At 43.9% G+C, this 21281-nt stretch overlaps 1 protein-coding gene across 1 annotated transcript; it reads right to left on the reverse strand.

Annotated features, from left to right (window-relative positions):
* Positions 1 to 251: 251 nt before the first annotated feature.
* On the reverse strand, positions 252 to 1185 carry OR1I1 (olfactory receptor family 1 subfamily I member 1; the record flags this gene model as incomplete). The annotated part of the gene is given in 7 exon segments (XM_082836703.1): positions 252 to 394; positions 397 to 436; positions 440 to 619; positions 622 to 797; positions 800 to 924; positions 926 to 1167; positions 1171 to 1185. Coding segments are annotated over 7 exon segments (921 nt in total).
* Between the last annotated feature and the right edge of the window lie 20096 nt (positions 1186 to 21281).

Genomic DNA, 21281 nt, shown 5'->3' on the forward strand with positions numbered 1-21281 from the left:
TCCAAAGTCTTCTCTGCTACTCTGATCTTTGGGAGAAGATAAACCATGGGGAAAATGCACATTCCCGTCCGGTAGCACTTCGTTCATCTCATGTGACACATTTACTAAGTTGCTCTGTGATTATTTATTGACAGGTCTCTAACCCCCACCAGACTCTGAATGCCTTGAGGGCAGAGAGGGGATGGATCCCTGTGTCCCAGGCACTCAACAGTGGTCCCGGAACATACTAGGTGCCGAACAACTATTCTGCCCTAGGACTGAGAGGGGGCCACTTTGCCGACCAGCTTCCTCAGGGCTGCCTTCATGTCCTTGTTCCTTAGGCTGTAGATAAAGGGGTTCAGCATGGGGATGACCACCCTACACATCAGAGCAGCCGCCTTGTCCTTCTGGGAGAAGCGGGAGATGCAGGCTGCAGGTACACAGTGAAGATGGTGTCCTAGTATAGTGACACCACGGTGAGGTGTGAGCTGCAAGTGGAGAAGGCTTTCCATTTGACCTGAGCAGAAAGGATCTTGAAGACTGCTTGGAAAATGGAAGTATAAGAGAAGAGAATGCACGCAAGGGAGCTGATGCCCAAGATGATGCCGAAAGGAAAGATCACCGGCTCGTTGGTGTGTGTGTGTCTGAGCCGGAGAGCTTCGGCAGGGGTATGAGGTCGCAGAAGAAGTGGGGGATTTCAGAGCCGGTACAGAAGGTCAGTTGAGCCATGAGGCAGGTGTGCACAAGGGACTGGAGGTTGGTGATCGGCCACGGCTCCCCCACCAGCAGCCCCCACACACGGGGGCTCATGATGATCAATAGCACAGAGGGTGGACAATGGCCATGAACCTATCAATGGCCATCACGGCCAGGAGGAAGCTGTCTATGGTCCCGAACAGGTGGAAGGCATGCATCTGGGCAAGGCATACAGAGGGGATGGCTTCCCTGAGTCCAGAGGTTCACCAGCATCTTGGGGACGGTGGTGGAAGACAAGAAGCCGTCGACCAGGGACAGGTTGGAGAGGAAGAAGTATACGGGTGTGTGGAGGTGGGTGTCTGTGATGTTGGCCAGGACGATGAGCAGGTTTCCAAAGACGGTGACCAGGTACATGAGAGGAGCAGCCCAGAGGAAGATCTGATGCTCTGACTTTTCCGAGAGTCCCAGGAGGAGGAATTCTGAGACTGCTGTTCAGTTTTCTGGTTCCATGGACAGTCTGTGCCTACTGTGAAAGATAAAAGGGGAGAGGGAAGCGACATAAAGCTGGGAGTCAGAGATGGAGTTCCAGTCTCAGCTCCCTACAGACCCACAGGTTCTGTGAAAACCCATGGAATCCTTACAGCTCCCTTCTGTGGATTTCTGTTTCCCCACACAAAACCATCCATGTCCTTCCTCCTTCCTTCCTTCCTTCCTTCTTCCTTCCTTCCTTCTTTCCTTCCTTCCTACTTCCTTCCTTCCTTCCTCCTTCCTTCCTTCCTTCCTCCTTCCTTACTTCCTTCTTTCCTTCCTTCCTTCCTTTCTTCCTCCTTCCTTCCTTCTCCTCCCTCCCTCCCTCCCTTCCTTCCTTCCTTCCTTCCTTCCTTCCTTCCTTCCTTCCTTCCTTCCTTCCTTCCTTCCTTCCTCCTTTCTCTTGTAGTTTGTTAATTTATATGGTAGTATTTAAACAATATAATTACAGCAGCAACTACAATCAGCACAATCAGGTTGGGGATTATTTAAAATAACTCAACTCAACTGAGCGGGAATGTTTCAGCTGGCTAGTGAGTAGCCCTCTGGCCTCAAGAATTCAGCATACTGGGACAACATTCAGTATATTTTCAGGGGAAACAGAGATGTTGGGTGAACCCAGAAAGCTGGTTAAGTGGAACTTTTATTATTTTTATTTATTTATTTTTGGCTGTGTTTGCTCTTTGTTGCTGCGTGCGGATTTTCTCCAGTTGTGGCGAGTGGGGGCTACTCTTCATTGCAGTGCATGTGCTTCTCATTGAAGTAGCTTCTCTTGTTGTGGAGCACGGGCTTTAGGTGCGTGGGCTTCAGTAGTTGTGCCACGCGGGCTCAGTAGTTGTGGCTAGTGGGCTCTAGAGCACAGGCTCAGTAGTTGTGGCGCAAAGGTTTACTTGCTCCTCAGCATGTGGGATCTTCCTGGACCGGGGCACGAACTCGCATCCCCTGCATCGGCAGGTGGATTCTTAACCACTGTGCCACCAGGGAAGGCCATAAGTAGAAGTTTTAAAGAGAGCTTTCACAGTAAGAAAAGAATCTCTGGAGATTTAAAGCTCATGGCGTTTTGGAAGTATATTTGCTCTCAGCAGTAGCTTTGCAGGACAAGAAATTTTATATTTTCCTATGTTCTAGACAAACTGTCACTGCCAAATGAAACAGTTTTGCACCCTCAGTAAAATATACACTGTTGTGTATATCATGTCAAACAGCTGTTCAAAAATCTTATTCAAAATAAAAAGTCCCAGGCCCAGCACGGACTATTCAAAGATAAGCTGTTTCCATAACAACGAGAAAGGTGTGATCAATGCCTACTTGATGGAAAGCAGAATGTGCTGTATGTGTATTCCTGGAGTTAATATGATGCAGAAAAGCGAGTTTGTAAAATAACATGCTGACATGAACTGATAAGAAAATATCAACTAAGGGAATGAACACGAGAGAACAAGGTTTAAAGAAATGCAAACACATAGGCATGTTTGATACTATTCTCATTCACCCATTTTCAGTTGCTAATGGATTTGATCCTAGTTTTATCTCCCCATCTATTTGGAAAGTCCCCATTATTTATTGGGACTTAGAGGCTTCATAGCAAAAGTCCAGAGAAAGCAAATCTTTGTTGCATTCATACACGACCACCAAAGCCAGTTGCATTTGCCTTTCTAAGTCTCCATTTCCCAGTGGGTATATTTATCCTTCCTTGAAGTTAATGAACATTCATAGAGAACGTGTTAGGTTATAGGCACTGTCTCTATATACATGTACATATACATGTCTCTATGATACACAGACGATATAGAAAAAAAAAATCAACCTGGCATGATTCACCAGGTCCTTGTGAAACCTTAATATTGTCTCTTTCCAGCAACGAGAGGATTTCCCTTTGCTTACCTCATTTCTTACCTGGTTAGGTCCCCAGGTCTTAAAACCAATTGCTGACAAGAACACATCAGAGGCATTTAATGACAATGTCTATAAAGTGTTGAGCCTTCTAAGAAGCCACAGTTTTTAATGTGCGGGTTTCACAACGACTCTGAGAGGGAGATGGTGTTGACCGCAACTGACGATAAGAGCACTGGGGCTGGGGGGCTTCCCAGATGGCGCAGTGGTTAAGAATCTGCCTGCCAAAGCAGGGGACGTGGGTTTGATCCCTGGTCCGGGAAGATCCCACATGCAGTGGAGCAACTAAGCCCGTGCGCTACCACTACTGAGCCTGCGCTCTAGAGCCCGCGAGCCACAACTACTGAAACCTGTGTGCCTAGAGCCCAGGCTCTGCAACAAGAGAAGCCACCGCAATCAGAAGCCAGCGCACCGCAACGAAGAGTAGCCCCCTGCTCACTGCAACTAGAGAAAGCACGCATGCAGCCAGGAAGAGCCAACGCAGCCATAAATGAATAAATTAAAAGAAAAAGAGAGCACTGGGGCTGGGACTTTCCTGGTGGTCCAGACTCCACGCTTCCACTGCAGGGGCATGGGTTCGATCCTTGGTGGGGAACAAAGATTCAATATGCCACGTGGTGCAGCCAAAAAAAAAAAAGAAGAAGAAGAAGAGAGAAGACCGGGGCTGAAAGAGATGCTAGGGGCACTAAGCCTGCAGGTACTTGGGCTGTTATTTCAAGTGAGATTTATTTTCTCTCTCTCAAACTCCACTGCTTCTGAGTATGGCCACTCACACCCTATATGCAGCGGTGTTTCAAAGATAAACTCTGTGCTGTCAACATGTTCTAGGTTAACCTCTTCAATGACAAGTGTTTTAGATTCTTATATACCTGCCTTCCAAGAACATTGGTCTCTGTAAAGATTTAAGGTTTACTGAAGTAAATGGGAGAACACAGTATATAGGTCAGTCTGTATAAGAAGGGTGACAGGTGACCCCAAGGTGTTTCAAGAACAAGGAAGAGATGCAAATACCTACTCTGAGCAACAGGACCATTGGAGGTGAAGAGGTGGTGAAAGGGGGGCTTCAGGAAGGTGAGCAGCACGAGCTCTTCCTTGGTAAACTCAAGAGGTCTCCAGCAGAGACTTAATTACTTTTCAAGGATTTTTAGAGTTGGGTTTGAGGCTTTTGTAGGGTGATGCTTGGATTTCTCTGGGATGCATACATTACTGTGAATCCCTTCCTGGCAACACATTTGCAACTGTCTTTGTTTGTTGACATGAAGTCCTTGGTTGCGCTAGGGCAGTGGTTCTCATCTTTGAGTGTACATCAGTGTCACATAGGGGGCCAGAGAAAACACCTATAGCTGTGCCCATGCCTTGGAGTGTCTGGGATTGGGCTTGAGAATCAACATTTCTAGGAAGTTCTCAGGGGACACTGCTGCTGCTGGCCCAGGACCACACTTGGAGAACCACCACATTGGAGAAAGGTGGTTTTTGGTGTCCCCCTACCACAGACCCTAAATGCTTTTTCTCCACATGACTAGCTACAGAGAGCTTGCCCTCTGTACCTCCTTTCCACTCAGAGGGTATAGAATTGGTCTCAGTCTCTTCTCTCTCTCTCTCTCTCTCTCTCTCTCTCTCTCTCTCTCTCCTTCTCTCTCCATCCAGGAAGGGAAATAGGAAATTCCTCCTCCCCAGTCCCATCCAGCTCACTCCCCTTCTCCATCCTTTACTGACTTACCAGGATGGTATTACCAAGAGTATGGTCCTGGCATACTCCTTCTTCACTGGCTCCCAGAGGATCCTGAGGTCAGTGCTAAGCCACCAGGAATGGCATGAGGAGAGCACTCAGCTGTGACGGCTGGGGCGAGTCTGATGTCTATGGGGGTTGAGGGGAATCATGTGTTCCCACCCCAGCTGTGGTTGTGAACAGGGGGCCAGGGACACAGCAGGGTGTTTAGAGTTTGGGGGCTCTTGGGCGTTTCAGTCACGTGTCTTCTTGTTAGGAAAGAAGATGCTAATTATTTGGTTTGTATTCTTGCCACTTGTGACCTGTTCTCTGGGGTACGTGTGCTTTGGGATGACGGAGTGGGTGACAAGGTGGAGACATCACTAGGGATTCACTCTCACTAGATACCCCCTAGTGTCCCCTCTCAGCCCGGACTGAGCCTCATTGCAGTTCTCAGGCAGCGTGGTCTGGAGGTCCAAGCCCCTCCCCAGGATGCTCAGATGTCCTTTCAATCCATGTCCTTTCACTCATTCCATCATGATGGAAACTCCTCAAGGAAAGGGACTTTACACTGTTAGTTTCACCAATGAAAGCTCCTGGGAAGTAGTAAATAATCAATAGATATATGTCCCATAAATAAGTGTATCAAACACACCTTGACCATAGGTCATGTGTTGTGCTTGGCACTGGGGTTTCAAAGCACGCCCTTGTGAAAATGACTTCTTGTCAGTCACAGGAAAGGATCGGTCTACATTGACCTGGTGTAAGGCTTACCAAGGCCAGTTTTTAAATGATAATATTCCACTGTATATATGTACCACATCTTCCTTATCCATTCCTCTGTCGATGGACATTTAGGTTGCTTCCATGTCCTGGCTACTGTAAATAGTGCTGCAATAGTGCTGCAATGGGATGCATGTACCTTTTCAAATTATGGTTTTCTCTAGATATATGCCCAGGGGCGGCATATACTTGCTCAGTCATATGGTAAATTACTCAGTTATAAAAAAGAATGAGGGGCTTCCCTGGTGGCACAGTGGTTAAGAATCCACCTGCCAATGCAGGGGACATGGGTTCGATCCCTGGTCGGGGAAGATCCCACATGCCGCGGAGCACCTAAGCCTGTGCTCCACAACTACTGAGTCTGTGCTCTGGAGCCCGCGAGCCACAGCTACTGAGCCCACGTGACACAACTACTGAAGGCTGGGCGCCTAGAGCCCGTGCTCTGCAACAAGAGTAGCCACCGCAATGAGAAGCCTGTGCACCGCAACGAAGAGTAGCCCCGGCTCACCGCAACTACGGAAAGCCCCCGCACAGCAACAAAGACCCAATGCAGTAAAAAAAAAAGAATGAAATGCCATTTGCAGCAACATAGATGGACCTAGAGATGATCATACCGAGTGAAGTAAGTCAGACAGAGAAAGACAAATATCATATGATATCACTTATATGTGGAATCTAAAAAAAATGATATAAATGAACTTACCTGTGAAACAGAAACAGACTCACAGTGTTTGAATAGTTTTTTTCCCTGTATTTATTTTAAACTTTTTATTTTATATTGGAGCATAGTTGATTAACAATGTTGTGTTAGTTTCAGGTGTATAGCAAAGTGCTTCAGTTAAGCATATACATGTATCTATTCTTCTTCAAATTCTTTTCCCATTTAGGTTGTTACATAATATCGAGCAGAGTTCCCTGTGCTGTACAGTAGGTCCTTGTTTGTTATCCATTTTAAATTTAGCAGTGTGTACATGTCAATCCCAAACTCCCAATCTATTTCTTCCCCCCACCGTTCCCCCCGATAACCATAAATTCGTTCTCTACCTCTGTAAGTCTATTTTCTTTTTTATAAATTTATTTATTTTTATTATTTTATTTATTTTTGGCTTCGTTGGGTCTTTGTTGTTGTGCATGGGCTTTCTCTAGTTGCTGCGAGTGGGGGCCATTCTTCGTTGTGGTGCGTGTGCTTCTCATTGAGGGCTTCTGTCATTGCAGAGCACAGGCCCTAGGTGTGTGGGCTCAATAGTTGTGGTGCACGGGCTTAGTTGCTCTGTGGCACGTGGGACCTTCCCGGACCAGGGATTGAACCCGTGTCCCCTGCACTGGCAGGCGGATTCTTAACCACTGTGTCACCAGGGAAGTCCCTGTTTCTCTTTTGTAAATAAGTCCATTTGTATCATTTCTTTTTAGATTCAGCATGTAAGCGATATCATACCATATTTCTCTTTCTCTGTCACACAGTGTTCGAATTGTTGGTGGACTTTACTTTTTGGTGTTGGGGTGTCCATGTTAAGACTTTCATTTCTGTTTCTCCAGTAGGCCTCTCTACCTCCTGGAATCCTTCTATTTTTACCTTCTCCCCAACTGACTTTTTAAAAAAATTCTTATTTTATATTGGAGCATAGTTGATTATCAAAGTTGTGTTAGTTTCAGGTGTACAGCAAAGTGATTCAGTTATACATATATATGTATCTTTTTCAAATTCTTTCCCCATTTAGATTATTACAGAACATTGAACAGAGTTCCCTGTGCTATATAGCAGTGTGTACATGTCAATCCAAAACTCCCTAATTTTCTCTCCCCGCCATCCTCTCTCTGGTAACCATAAGTTCATTCTCTAAGTCTGTGAGTCTGTTTCTGTCTTGTAAATAACCCAGCTGGCTTTTTTTTGTTTTTTTTGTTTTTTGATGATGTACAAAGAGTATGGCTTTTTTTTTTTTTTTTTGCCTTTTTGGCATTTTTTTTTAAACATCTTTATTGGAGTATCATTGCTTTACAATGGTGTGTTAGTTTCTGCTTTACAACAAAATGAATCAGTTATATATATACATATGTTCCCGTATCTCTTCCCTCTTGCATCTCCCTCCCTCCCACCCTCCCTATCCCACCCCTCTAGGTGGTCACAAAGCACCGAGCTGATCTCCCTGTGCTATGCGGCTGCTTCCCACTAGCTATCTACCTTATGTTTGGTAGTGTATATATGTCCATGCCTCTCGCTTGCTTTGTCCCAGCTTACCCTTGCCCCTCCCCATATCCTCAAGTCCATTCTCTGTGTCTTTATTCCCGTCTTGCCCCATCTTACATCCAATAGTTTGTACCTCCTTTCTCCCATACCTATATTGCCCACTCCCTCTCACCGCTGGTAATCATTAGTTTGTTCTCTATATTTGTGAGTCTGCATCTTTTTTGTTTGTGGTATTTTTTAGATTCTACATGTAAGTGATTTCATACAGTATTTGTCTTTCTCTGTCTGACTTATTTCACTTAGCATAGTACCCTTATTTTATGTTAACAGCTTTAATGAGATGTAATTCCCATACCATACAATTCACTTGTTTAAAGTGTACAATTCAATGGATTATACTATAGTCACAGAGTTGTGCAACCACCACCACAGTCAATTTTAGGACATTTTTATCACCTCAGAGAGAAACCTTGTACCCTTTAGTTATTGCCCTGAATTCCGCTCTCCCCACCCTAGGAAACTATTTCTCTACTTTTTGTTTCTGTAAATTTCCCTGTTCAGGACATTTCACATAAATGAAATCATACAATATGTATCTTTTGTTTTTGGCTTCTTTCACTTGGCATAATGTTTTAAAGGTTCATCCATGTTGTAGCATTTATCAGTATGTCATTCCTTTTTATGGTTGAATTATAGTCCATTCTATAGATATACCTCATTTTGTTCAACCATCCATACATTAATGGGTGTTTGGATTGTTTCCACTTTTTGGCCATTATGAATCATGTTGCTATAAACATTTGCATACACGTTTTTGTGTAGATGTATGCTTTCATATCTATTGAGCTTGTACCTAGGATTGGAATATTCAAACAATACTGAAATTATTCAACAAAACTGGAACATTCCCCCCAAATGCTCTAGTTACTGTGGAAAATAGTATGGTGACTCCTCAAAAAAGTAAACAGAATTACCATTTGATCCAGCAATTCCACTTCTGGGTATATACACAGTAGAATGGAAAACAGGGACTCGAACAGATGTTTGCACACTGGTGTTCACGGTAGCATTATTCACAATAGCCCAAAGGTGGAAACAACTCAAATGTCCAGTGATGGATGAATGGGTAAAAAATGTGGTATATCCATGCAATGGAATATTATTCAGCCTTAAAAAGGAGGGAAATTCTGACATATGCTACAACATGGATGAACTTCAAGGACATTATGCTAAGTGAAACAAGCCAGGCACGAAAGGACAAATATTGCATGATTCCGCTTATATGAGCTGTCTAGAATATTGACATTCATAGAGAAAGAAAGTAGCATGGTGGGTGCCAGGGGCTGGAGGAGGAGGAATGGGGAGTTAGTGTTTAGTGGATACAGTTTCAGTTTGGGGGGATTACAAAGTTCTCTAGATGGATGGTAGTGATGTTTGCACAACAATGTGAATGTATTAATGCCACTGAACTGGACACTTAAAAATGGTTAAAATAATAAATTTTATGTTTTGTATATTTTACCACAATAACAAGCTTTTGAAAACTGGAACCTTCCCCTTCCCCCAGTTCTTTTGTTTTGAGATTATTCAGGCACAAGACTGGGCAGTTTTTCTCCAAATTTCCACTTCTGCACTGACGTACACAGTCGTAGCTGTTACATATGTTGGCTCATTCTACCAAATTGTTCTATAACCTGCTTCGTTCACTTAATTTTATGTCTGAGTCATCTTTCCATGTCGGTTCATATGGAACAAACTCATTTTTGGTTTTCTCTTCAAAGACTTTGAATCGCAGAATAAGCTACATGCAGAAAAGAGCACAAATCATGTGCGTAGGTCAATGAATTTTCACTCACTGAACACGCCAGTGCAATTGGGCCCTGATCAAGGAAAACAATGTGACCAGCTCCCTGCCCCTGAATTCCTTCCCCAGCTTCTTTTATTATCATCACTCTGCCTCTGCCTTCCCCAGACATTCTTTTGGTATAGAACATTATAGATGAACTTTACCTGTTTTGGGAACTTTACATGAGTGGAATCGCACAGTATACTCTCCTTTGTGTCTGGCTTCATTCAGTCAACATTATGTTTGTGAGATTCAGCTTTTCAAAAATGGAAGTATTAGGACTTCCCTGGTGGTCCAGTGGTTAAGACTTCGCCTTCCAATGCAGGGGATGTGGGTTTGATCCCTGGTGGTGGGGCTAGGATCCCACATGCCTGGCAACCATAAAAGGAAAATATAAGGCAGAAGCAGCATTGTAACAACTTCAATAGAGACTTTAAAAATGGTCTACATCAAAAAAATCTTAAAAAAAATAAAAATTGAAGTATAGTTGATTTACAATATTGTGTTAGTTTTAGGTGTACAGCAAAGTGACTCAGTTATATATATATATATTTCACATTCTTTTCCACTATAGGTTATTACAACATATTGAATATAGTTCCCTATGCTATACAGTAAGTCCTTGTTGTTTATCTATTTTATATATAGTGGTGTGTATCTGTTAACCCCATACTCCTAATCTAACCCTCCTCCCTTTCCTCTTAGGTAACCATATGTTTGTTTTCTGTGTCTGTGAGTCTGTTTGTGTTTTGTAAATAAATTCACTTGCATTACTTTTTAGATTCCACATATAAGTGACATCATATAGTATTTGTCTTTCTTTGACTTACTTCACTCAGTATGATAATCTCTAGGTTCATACATGTAGCTGCAAATGGCAATATTTCATTCTTCTTTTATGGGAGATTCAGCTTTTTTTTGCATATGTCTGTAGATCTTCAATCTTATCACTTTATTTTTCAATCCTTTTTTCATTAGTGCCCCCCACCAAGAAGCCGTTTTACACAATTTTCCTAATTGCCCCTCCATGAAATTTAATATCACAGATATAGTCTATTTATTTAACCATCTATCTCTATCTATATTGTATATATATCTGTATATTTTTTATTCCCCTCAAGTTAATTTTTGCCCTCGTGGAGGTAAAAGATTGCTCCCATTGAGGACATATGCTCTCTAGTATTCCATTGTGTGAATATACCACAGCTCATGTATCCAATCTATTATTGATGGACCTTTGGGTAGTTTCTAGTGTTTTTCTGAGATTATGAGCTATGGAACTATGCACATCCAGCGCATCCCATTTAATGAATATATGTACACATTTCTGTTGGGTATACACTTATAAGTGGGAGTGCTGGATTATAGGGAATGCCTATGTATAGTTTCAGTAGCTATTGCCAAACCATTTTCCAAAGTGGTGTACCATTTTTATCCTCCCACCAGCAGTGCATGAGGGCTCTAAATCCATGACAGCATGTTACCAAACTCAGGTCCTGCCGCTCACCACTCAGAGGCCAATACTCGAGAGACGAGTGTTGGTAGGAACGGAAAGCTTGCTTTATTCCAGAGGCTGGCAACCAGGGGAGAAGGTGGATTGATGTCCAAGAACAAACTCACAATTGCCGCTTAGGGGGCAAGAACTTTTAAAGGGGAGTTTCAGGGGTGTTTTGGCAGAGGGACGGGGCAGAGCAGCACAGTCAGCTCTGACGGTCATCTTGAAATCAGGAACGCGGTGGTCTGATCAGTGTCGTCTTGGTCGTTTTAAGTACAGTTTAATCTTCAGTGCCAGGGTTTCTTCCCATTCCTTTGAGGCCAGTTTTTGGAATTGTGTGAAACAGAGCAGCTTATGTGATGGCTACAATTTGGTCATCATGTAGTCATCTTCCTCCACCTGGTGGGGGCTTCAGTATCTGCAAAACAGCTCTCAGGATATGGCTCAGAATATTATCTATAGCCCGTGAGGAATAACTAAAGTTCCTTGACTTTGTTTAATGACTAAACTATTATTATTTTGTCTTGTGTAATGGCTTAGAGTTTAAACTACAACTAAGTTCTAAGGCTAAGGGGGCGCTTACGAACACTTGGTATTTTCTTTTCTTTTTTTTCATTTTAGCCATTCCAGTGCATGTGCAACACCATTGGTTTTATAAGTTGCACAATATTCTATAGAATGGTTGTACAGTAATTTGTTTAGTCACCCTCCTGATGATGGACAGTTCGCGTGTTTCCAGTTTTTCACCACGACAAGTAATGATGCCATTAGCAACCTTGCACATTCCTCTTCAGGCACAAGATTGAGCCTTTTCTGGAGGAGAGGCTCCTAGAGGTGGAATCAAAGGGCATAGGCATCAAAATTTTTTTTTTTTTGCGGTACGTGGGCCTCTCACTGCTGTGGCCTCTTCCGTTGAGGAGCACAGGCTCCGGATGCACAGGCTCAGCGGCCATGGCTCACGGGTCCAGCCGCTCCGCGGCATGTGGGATCTTCCCGGACCGGGGCACGAACCCGTGTCCTCTGCATCGGCAGGCGGACTCTCAAACACTGCTCCACCAGGGAAGCCCCAGCATCAAAATTTTTGATAAATTCTGAATTCAAGCTTGCTTTCCCAAAAGGCTTTAGCAATTTGATGAACAATCTTAAACAATATATGAGAGAGTGCCCATTTCCCTGCATCCTCAACAGCACAAGATATTCCCATAAGCCTCAGTTTCCTCATGTGGCAAATGAAAACCTACCTCCTAGGCTGTTGGGGAGATTCAGAGAGGTATTTTGTATGTAAAGCACCCAACAATGTTAGTTCTTGGCATATAGGAGAATGTTATATTTGCTTCTTTTCCATCTCTCCTTCTTCTCCTTGCTAGTTCTCCTCTTCCTTCATTTTATTAAACAAATATTTATTGAGTACTCTGATGCTGGGTTGACATTGGTAAATAAAACTGATGTAGTCTCTCTCTTTGTGAAGATTACAATCTCATGTCATCTCTTTTTCTTCTTCCTCCTGCATCCTCACTGTCACCAACAGCACCCCCAGATCTTGCAAAATGCCTCATTATCCCTAGTACTGTCACAAGTGTTAATTAAAGACCATGTCTCAACCATAAGTTTTCTGGGCATTGGTAGGGCTTGGGGGCTGTTGAGCTGTGTGTGAGAAGCATCCCTTTTCATGTTTCCTCCAAATGACCCAGGTAAGGTCTGACCATTCCAGGAGAGGATAGAACAACACACTGGGGAGGGCACAGACTCATCCACAGAGATTGGGAAACATGTCGTCATGTTGTTCTGTGATGGTGTAAAAAGCACACATTGTTCACTGGAAGAGAAACAAAAACCAGAGAAAAACCCAATCAAACTGGACCCAATATCCAATCCTCGTCCCATGCCAAACATTTTAGCTAAGCTACGCTTCTTCTTCCTTCTTGCAATCTTTGTTTTAAATTATGTATTTTTTTAATTATGTATTTTTTATTGAAGTATAGTTGATTTACAGTGTTGTGTTAATTTCTGCTGTACAGCAAAGTGATTCAGTTTTATATATGTATGTGCGTATATATATTATATATATATATACATTCTTTTAAAAATATTCTTTTCCATTTTGGCTTATCACAGGATATTGGATATAGTTCCCTGTGCTATACAGCAGGACTTTGTTGTTTATCCACTCCGTATATAATAGTTTGCATCTGCTAACCCCACACTCCCAGTCCCTGCCTCCCCCACGCTCCTCCCCCTTGGGAACCACAAGTCTCTTTTCTATGTCTGTGAATCTGTTTCTGTTTCATAGATAAGTTCATTGTGTTATATTTTAGATTCCACCTATAAGTGATATCATGTGATATTCATCTTTTTCTGACTTACTTCACTTAGTATGATAATCTCTAGTCCCATCCATGTTGCTGCAAATGGTATTATTTCATTCTTTTTTATGGCTGAGTAGTATTCCATTGTGTGTCCAGCCCCATGGGCCCAGGGTTGAAAAGGGCATTTCCTGAGGTAACCTTTCTACAGAAGAGCAGGTGGGTCCAGATAAACCAGTCCCTTGTGTAGGCACCGTGTTTGAACATTGCGCTCAGAGTCATAGGAGGTCACAAGGAGGAAGGGCGGGGTGGATGAAGGCTGTGGCGTGTCCAGTAGTTTCCTGAAAGTGGGGGTGGCAGAGATGATTCCTTATCAATTTCTCCTCAGTCTATCAATGACAAAAACATCAGAAGGCCCTGGCTCCTCCAATGAGACACATGTTTATACACTATCAGTGTGTGAGAGAAGAATGTGTCACTACGGGCTGGGGTAACTGTTAGTTAATTAATCTAAAACTGATTAATTATATTAATTAGAGTTATCTGACAATTAGCCAGAGAAAGACTAGTGTAAAGACTCTTTGGAGGGATGCATGCATAAGGTTATATAGAGTTGCAGGTTGACTTCCCAGAGGAGCTGGTATTTCATCGGAGACCTGAGGAATGAGTAGGTGCTTTCCAGGTGGGCATTTGGGGGAGGCAGCCCATGAAGAGAGATCTCAGCATGGGCAGTAGCAGAGGAGAAGGAAAGATCTCAGTGGTTTCAGGGTACCACGCCTGCTTCCGTGTGGCTAGAGAATAAAGTGTAAGTGCTGGTGGTGAGAGGTGAGTCTAGGTGGTGAGGGGTGAGTGCAGGTAAGTGTTGAGTTCATGTAGTGAGAAGTGAGTCTAGGAGGGGATGAGATTGTGAAGGGACTTGAAGCTACTCTAAGGAGTCTGGATTTGGTTGGGAGAACAACCATTTTGGTTTGTCCAAGAGTGATGGATTTCTTGAGATGCAGGGATTTAAGTGCTAAAAAGCCTGGAGAAATCCCAGGCAAAGCAAAATGAATTGGTCCCCTATTCAATAGGCAATGGGAAGCCACTGAGGAATTCTGAACTGGGGAGTGATTTGTTAACTCTTGGTTGTTAAAAGATCAGTTGGATCTCAGGTGAAATGACGCTTCTGCAGGAAGCCATCTCTGAACACTCCCTGGACTAGGTCAGATCCCAATTGCCAGGGCTCCCTGCGTTTCTACTGGTCAGTCACACTGCTCTAATAATTCGGGCTTGTTGTCTGTCTTCCTGAAAGGACTGCTGGCTGGTGAGAACATTAGCCACGCTTGTTGTTTACTCAGCACCTAGCAAGCCTCATGGAAAACATTCAGTAAAGACCTGTGAATTGGGAGCCTGGCTTTGTCAGAATCGACACCCATGCTGCCTAACCCTACAGGTGTAAACTGGGAATAAGACCACCTCCCTCATCAAGACTGCAGTATGAAAACATGGAACACAGGACTTGGCGGGGGGGCGCTCAAGAAATCTTAGTGGCGTGTGAACCAGAATGGTAAGGCAGAAAAAGATGGGTCACCGTGGACTGGAGCAACTGTCAGCTAATTAATCAACTAATTAAGCTGATTAATTCAATAGTTGTCTAATCTTATTATCTGATAACATTTTATTATTTTATCTTCTGATGGTGAATGGTCCTTATGGAGTTCTCTTGGCGGGGGTACCCAGACAGCTCATAGACAGAGGTCAGGGTGACCAATGCTGAGATGAGGATACAAGAGGCTGTGGGAACCCAGAGGAGCCCCCTGACCTGGTTTAGCACAGAAAGGGGGCTGGGTTGTCCCTAGGCTACACTCCCATGCTGGCTTGCCTGCAGACGGATCACTTAACTTTTCTGAGCCAGCATTGCCTCACCTGCTAAAATCTACTTGGGGAACTATTCTGAGGATACAATGAAATACTTTCTGTACAGTGGCCTGGCATCACCTGACCAGGCTCTGGGTCAGCTGTTCCTGGGGCTGTAGTCACAGTCTTCATGGGCTTACATTGCAGGGTAGTGTTTCTCCACCATGGCTGCATACTGCAATTGCTTGGGAGAGCCCTTAAAAACTTCAGATGGGGCTTCCCTGGTGGCGCAGTTGTTGAGGGTCCGCCTGCCGATGTGGGGGACACAGGTTCGTGCCCCGGTCCGGGAAGATCCCACATGCCACGGAGCGGCTGGGCCCGTGAGCCATGGCCGCTGAGCTTGCGCGTCCGGAGCCTGTGCTCCTCAACGGGAGAGGCCACAACAGTGAGAGGCCCGCGTACCACAAAAAAAACCAAACCAAAACAAAACCAAACTTCAGATGCCTGTGTCCTCCTCCAGAAGTTTCTGACTTAAGTGATCATGCAGGGGTCCCGACATTGGTATGTTTTTAAAAAAGGGCCCCAGGTGATTTGAATGCATTGCAAGGTTGAACACTACTGGTTTTGTAGGAAGAGACAATAATTGAACAAATGAATAAACAAGGTAATTCGATGGTGACATGCACTTAACATGGAAATACACCAGATGAGGTGACAGGAAGTGACTAGAAGTGGTGAGAGTGTAGTTGTGGGGGGGTGTTGGAGGAAATGGCACTTAACGAGCCCTGGGGCGTGTAGGTGTTTAATTCACATGGTTCTTCCTACTTTCCTTACACCACTGGTTCTCTAACTTGGCTGCACCAAGGGAGTTTTAAAAAACATTCAAGCCTGGCTCCCAACCCCAGAGATCTGGTTTAGTTGGGGCCCAAGCAGTTTAGTGGGGTCTAGGCCAAAAATGACATAAAATTTCCCATTGTAATCATTATAAAGGGTACAATTCGGTAGCATTGTGTACATTCACAATGTTGTGCACCCACGTCTTCTGTCTATTCCGGAACATTTTTATCACCCCAAATGGAAACCCCGTACCCATTAAGCAGTCCACTCTCCCTTTCTCTCAACTAGAACTCTGGATTAATTCTGTCTCTATACATTTATCTATTCTTTTTTTTTTTTTTGCGGTACGCGGGCCTCTCACTGTTGCAGCCTCTCCCGTTGCGGAGCACAGGCTCCGGACGCGCAGGCTCAGCGGCCATGGCTCACGGGTCCAGCCGCTCCGTGGCATGTGGGATCTTCCCGGACCGGGGCACGAAGCCGTGTCCCCTGCATCGGCAGGCGGACTCTCAACCACAGCGCCACCAGGGAAGCCCCATTTGCCTATTCTTATTCACAATAGCCAAAGAGTGGAAGCAACCCAAATGTCCATCAACGGATGAATGCATAAACAAAATGTCATACCTCCATACAGTGGGATATTATTCAGACACAAAGAATGAAGCTCTGATATATGCAACAATATGGATGGACCTTCAAAGCATCATGCTCAAGTGAAAGGGGCCAGACACAAAGGGCCACAAAGTATATGGTGCCACAGGACTTTTAAAAGCCACAGATGGCCCTGACGTACAACAAAGCTTGAAAACCACTGCCTTATTCCATATTGGGTTTCCATCAATACAAGATTGATGTCCACGCTTGGGCTGACAGTATTCACAGTGACAGCAATAGCATCCCAGACCTGAAACGGACTTATTTCTCAGGCAGATGTGGGGTGAGGACACCCAGTCCCCAAGCTGCTTAGTTTCTCAGACTGCTTTGCAGAAAAGTAAGGGGAGATGTTTCACTGAACTTGCATATGCTTCCTGAGCGCTATTTTTCCGTGAGTTCACAGGCACGGTAGCTACGTCCTGCCTTCACACATGGCCAGAGAATGGCTATGTACCCAAAGAGCTCATACTCACTGCTTGAACACATCCATGAATTCATCTTTGCAGCAATAGAGCCCTTTCTCTGCTCAATGCCTCTATTCTCATCTGTGACACCAACCCATGGTTCCATTTGGACCTCAGGTCCTGACATCTGGGGCCCCCTTTGCCTTGTTGGGAGCTGAAGCAGTGCGATATCATTGTGATAAAAGGAGGTGGTGGTGCCCAAAGACTTAGCAATTATCATCATCCCGGGCTCTCTTGGGGGATAAACAACCCATGGGTGTCTGACAAGACTAGACGAGAAAGCATCTCGCCAGGCAGGATTTTGTCGCCACAGTCAGGGAAGACGTCCAAGTGCCCTAGCCGCTCCTTCCCTCCCCAAATGTATCAAAGTTTTGCAAGTCACTGAGCTTGCAGTACAACGGGGAGCAGAGTTACGCAGCTGTCACTTCTCAGGCACCTTTGAACAATGGAAACTCAAATCCTGACAAGGACTGTGAGATTGCACGGAGAAAACGGAGGTTTAGACAAGTAAAAAGTTGGCTCAGTGGTGGTGCAGCTAAGCTCCAAGGGCAGCTGTTTCAGACTCCTGAGTCCTCTTATTTTCCTTCCTTCATGGCCTAAGGGTCAGATCAATGACAAAGAAATATAAGAGGACAAATCCAGCCTAAGAAGGTCACATGAGCTCAGCAGAATAAATGAGTTAGCCCAATCCTCTCAGGGTGACTTAGAGTAGGTCTGGCAACCAAAGAAGTTCTCTCTCTGACCTTGCTTGAATACACCCATTTTGCCTGGCCACATTCTCTGGCCTGGTCCACCCCCTGGCCATCTACATATCTCAGTCGTTCCCATTCCTACCAGTTTGCTGTAGAGGTGGACGTGTATGTGTATGTGAGTGTGCGCATGTGTATGTAAGGGTCTGTGGGTGGAAGAGATGCATATGCATGGGGAGTCTTCACTCTGTAGACCCCAGTGACCTGAATTACGTAATGTCTTTGTGGATCAGAGTCCCTGTCTGTGAATGAGATAATACCGCCCACCTTACTTGAGTGCTGTGAGGACTTAATCTACCCAAAGCCCTTAGAAAAGTGTCCGTGATTTAGAAACCACTCTGTTTTACTTCTTAAATATTGAATACTTCTTGAATTCATCTCTTTCTCTCCAACAACACTTCCTAGTTGAGATGGCCAACATCCATGACCTGGACGGCAGCTGAAGACTCTAACTTGATCTCACTAGCTTGCTGTGTGACCTGGAAAAGCCCCTGCCACGCCCCAGTACACCTGCCTCTTCACTATACACAGGGAGATTGGCTCTGATAAGCCGTTTGGTGTTTTGGAAGCAGCATGGTGTGCGCACTGTATGTCTTTTTCATGGTGAGGGTGGAGGAAAGGAGAAGGGAAAGAGGTGGCCATAAACTGATACTATCAATGACCTGAGCTAAGTCTTCTGGGGAGGGATCAGGTTCACACCACTGTAGGAAGCAATGACTTAATAGCAATTAATGATGCTTATTGTGCTATTAATGAGGCACGAGATGAAGATAAAAAAGAATAATTATCAGGTATTAGTGCCATGAATAAGCAGAAATGGCAATTGTGGTTACTCTTGCAATGAAGAGTCACAAATATGTTTTTGTGTTCAGAAATGCGTGAGGAAAGAGACAGGAAGGAATGATATTTTTAGGCCAGCACAAGGCCATTTCTCCACAGAGGGACAGAACTGAAGTCCCAATGCTGTCAGCTACCTGTCAACTGATAGGACATCTTGAATCTCAAGGGGATCTATTGATGAGATACTGAGTCCTTCTGGGGTTTTTCCATGTGAAATCAGATCTTCCAAATGCTGATGTCATGAAGCACTCCTGATTGCGGGCAACATATAGAGCTGTTTCTGCCAGGGGGATGTTTAATGGTGTTACACAAAGAGTGTTTTTTCCACACTGGGGAGACCATTTTTAGGTAGGACTTCCTTCCTTCCTCCCTCCTTCCCTCCCTTCCTTACTTTTCCCCCCTCCCTTATTTCCTTACTTCCTTTTTTCCTCCCTTCCTCCCTTCCTCCATCCCTCCCTCCTTCCTTTCTTTTCTCCTCCCTGCTACATTTATTAACTGCCTACTATGTCCCAGGCATAGTGAATATAATGGAGAAAAATTAGATATGATCCATGCTGTCTTGGACCTTACATTTATTGGGTGGAGACAGTCATTAGCAAAACAAACACACTAATGAATACATAACCAGGAGTTAATATAAGTATGCTGAAGGAGAGAAGTATGGTTCTCTGAGAACTTAGACTAACTGAGACTACTAAGGGATACGGGAAGACTTCCTTGAGGAAGAGACTTGCTTGAGTGGGGATCTTCCAGGCAGAGGTGTGGGATGGAGGTGATCATGAGTAAGAGTGGCTTAGATATGGAATCAATGAGGACAAAAGGCCCTGGGACAGGTGAGGAAGCCAAAGGGAGGGTGATGGGGGAGTGGTCCAGGACGTGAATGGAGAGGGAGAAGCAGAAGCCAGCCCTACAGATTTCTGTCCCCAGATGACTCTTTCCTCCAGATGGAATGTAATAGGATCTCACCACCTCAGCCTCCAGTTGCTGCAGGTCGTAGTGTCAGAACTCAGAGAGATAAGTAGCTCCAAGACCACCAAAATCAAACCCAGAGAACTCTCTCCTCAATTTAGAAGGCTTTAGGCTAGGCAGGGTTTTTGGTTTTGTCTTGTTTTTATTGAAGTACAGTTGATTTACAATGTTGTACTTGTTTCAGGTGTACAGCAAAGTGATTCAGATATCTAGGTATCTATCTATCTATATCTATCTATCTATCATCTATCTATCTGTATTCCTTTTCAGATTCTTTTCCCTTACAGGTTATTACAAAATATCGAGTATAGTTCCTTGTGCTGTACAGTAGGTCCTTGTTGGTTATCTATTTTATATATAGTAGTGTGTATTTGCTAATCCCAAACTCCGTATTTATCCCTGCCCCCCTTCCCCTTTGGTAACCGTAAGTTTGTTTTCTGTATCTGTGGGTCTGTTTCTCTTTCGTATGTAAGTTCATTTGTATCTTAGTTTTAGATTCCACATATAAGCGATATCATATAACATTTGTCTTTGTCTGGCTTACTGCACTTAGTATGATAATCTCTAGTTACATCCATGTTGCTGCAAAGGGCATTATTTCATTCTTTTTTATGGCTGAGTAATATTCCATTGTATAAATGAACCACAACTTCTTTATCCATTCATCTGTAGATGGACATTTAGGTTGCTTCCATGTCCTGGCTATTGTAAATAGTGCTGCAATGAATATTGGGTGAGTGTATCTTTTTGAATTATGTTTTTCTCTGGATATATGCCCAGGAGTGGGATTGCAGGATCATATGGTAACTCTATTTTTAGCTTTTTAAGGAACCTCCAAACTGTTCTCCATAGTGGCTGTACCAATTTACATTCCCACCAGCACTGTAGGATGGTTCCTTTTTCTCCACTCCCTCTCCAGCATTTATTGTTTGTAGACTTTTTGATAATGGTCATTCTGACTGGTGTGAGGTGATACCTCATTGTGGTTTTGATTTGCATTTCTCTAATTATTAGTGATGTTGAGCCACTCTCCTTTTTGTTACCTAACTGATTCATGTTCATGTTTCAGGCGACAACTTTAATGTCAGCTTTTTTAGGGCAACCTTTTATGACCTGCCTTCTCCCCACTGGGTAAGGGCTTCCTAGTTTTATGCATCCATTACACGTCGGTCTTCTCCTTTATAAAACTTCTGATTACTCAGGTCAGAATCTGTCCTGTCTTTTTACGGAGTGCTCACTGTGTGCTAGGAACTATCTTAAGCACTTTAAATGGATTATCCTATTTCATTCTCATAGCCCTGTGAGGTAAAAACTGTTATTATGAACATTTTAAACATGGAAATAAAATTGACATACATTATATTCATTTCAGGTGTACAACGTAATGATTCAACATTTGTATCCATTGCAAAATCATTACCACATTAAGTCTAGTTACCACCTGATTACGACCATTTTACATTTTGAGGAAACCGAGGCATGAAGAGGTTAAATACGTTAGCCAAGGTTTTCCAATGAA

Source organism: Leucopleurus acutus (genome assembly GCF_964270905.1).
Source record: "Leucopleurus acutus genome assembly, chromosome: 3".
NCBI classification, from domain to species: Eukaryota; Metazoa; Chordata; class Mammalia; order Artiodactyla; family Delphinidae; genus Leucopleurus; species Leucopleurus acutus.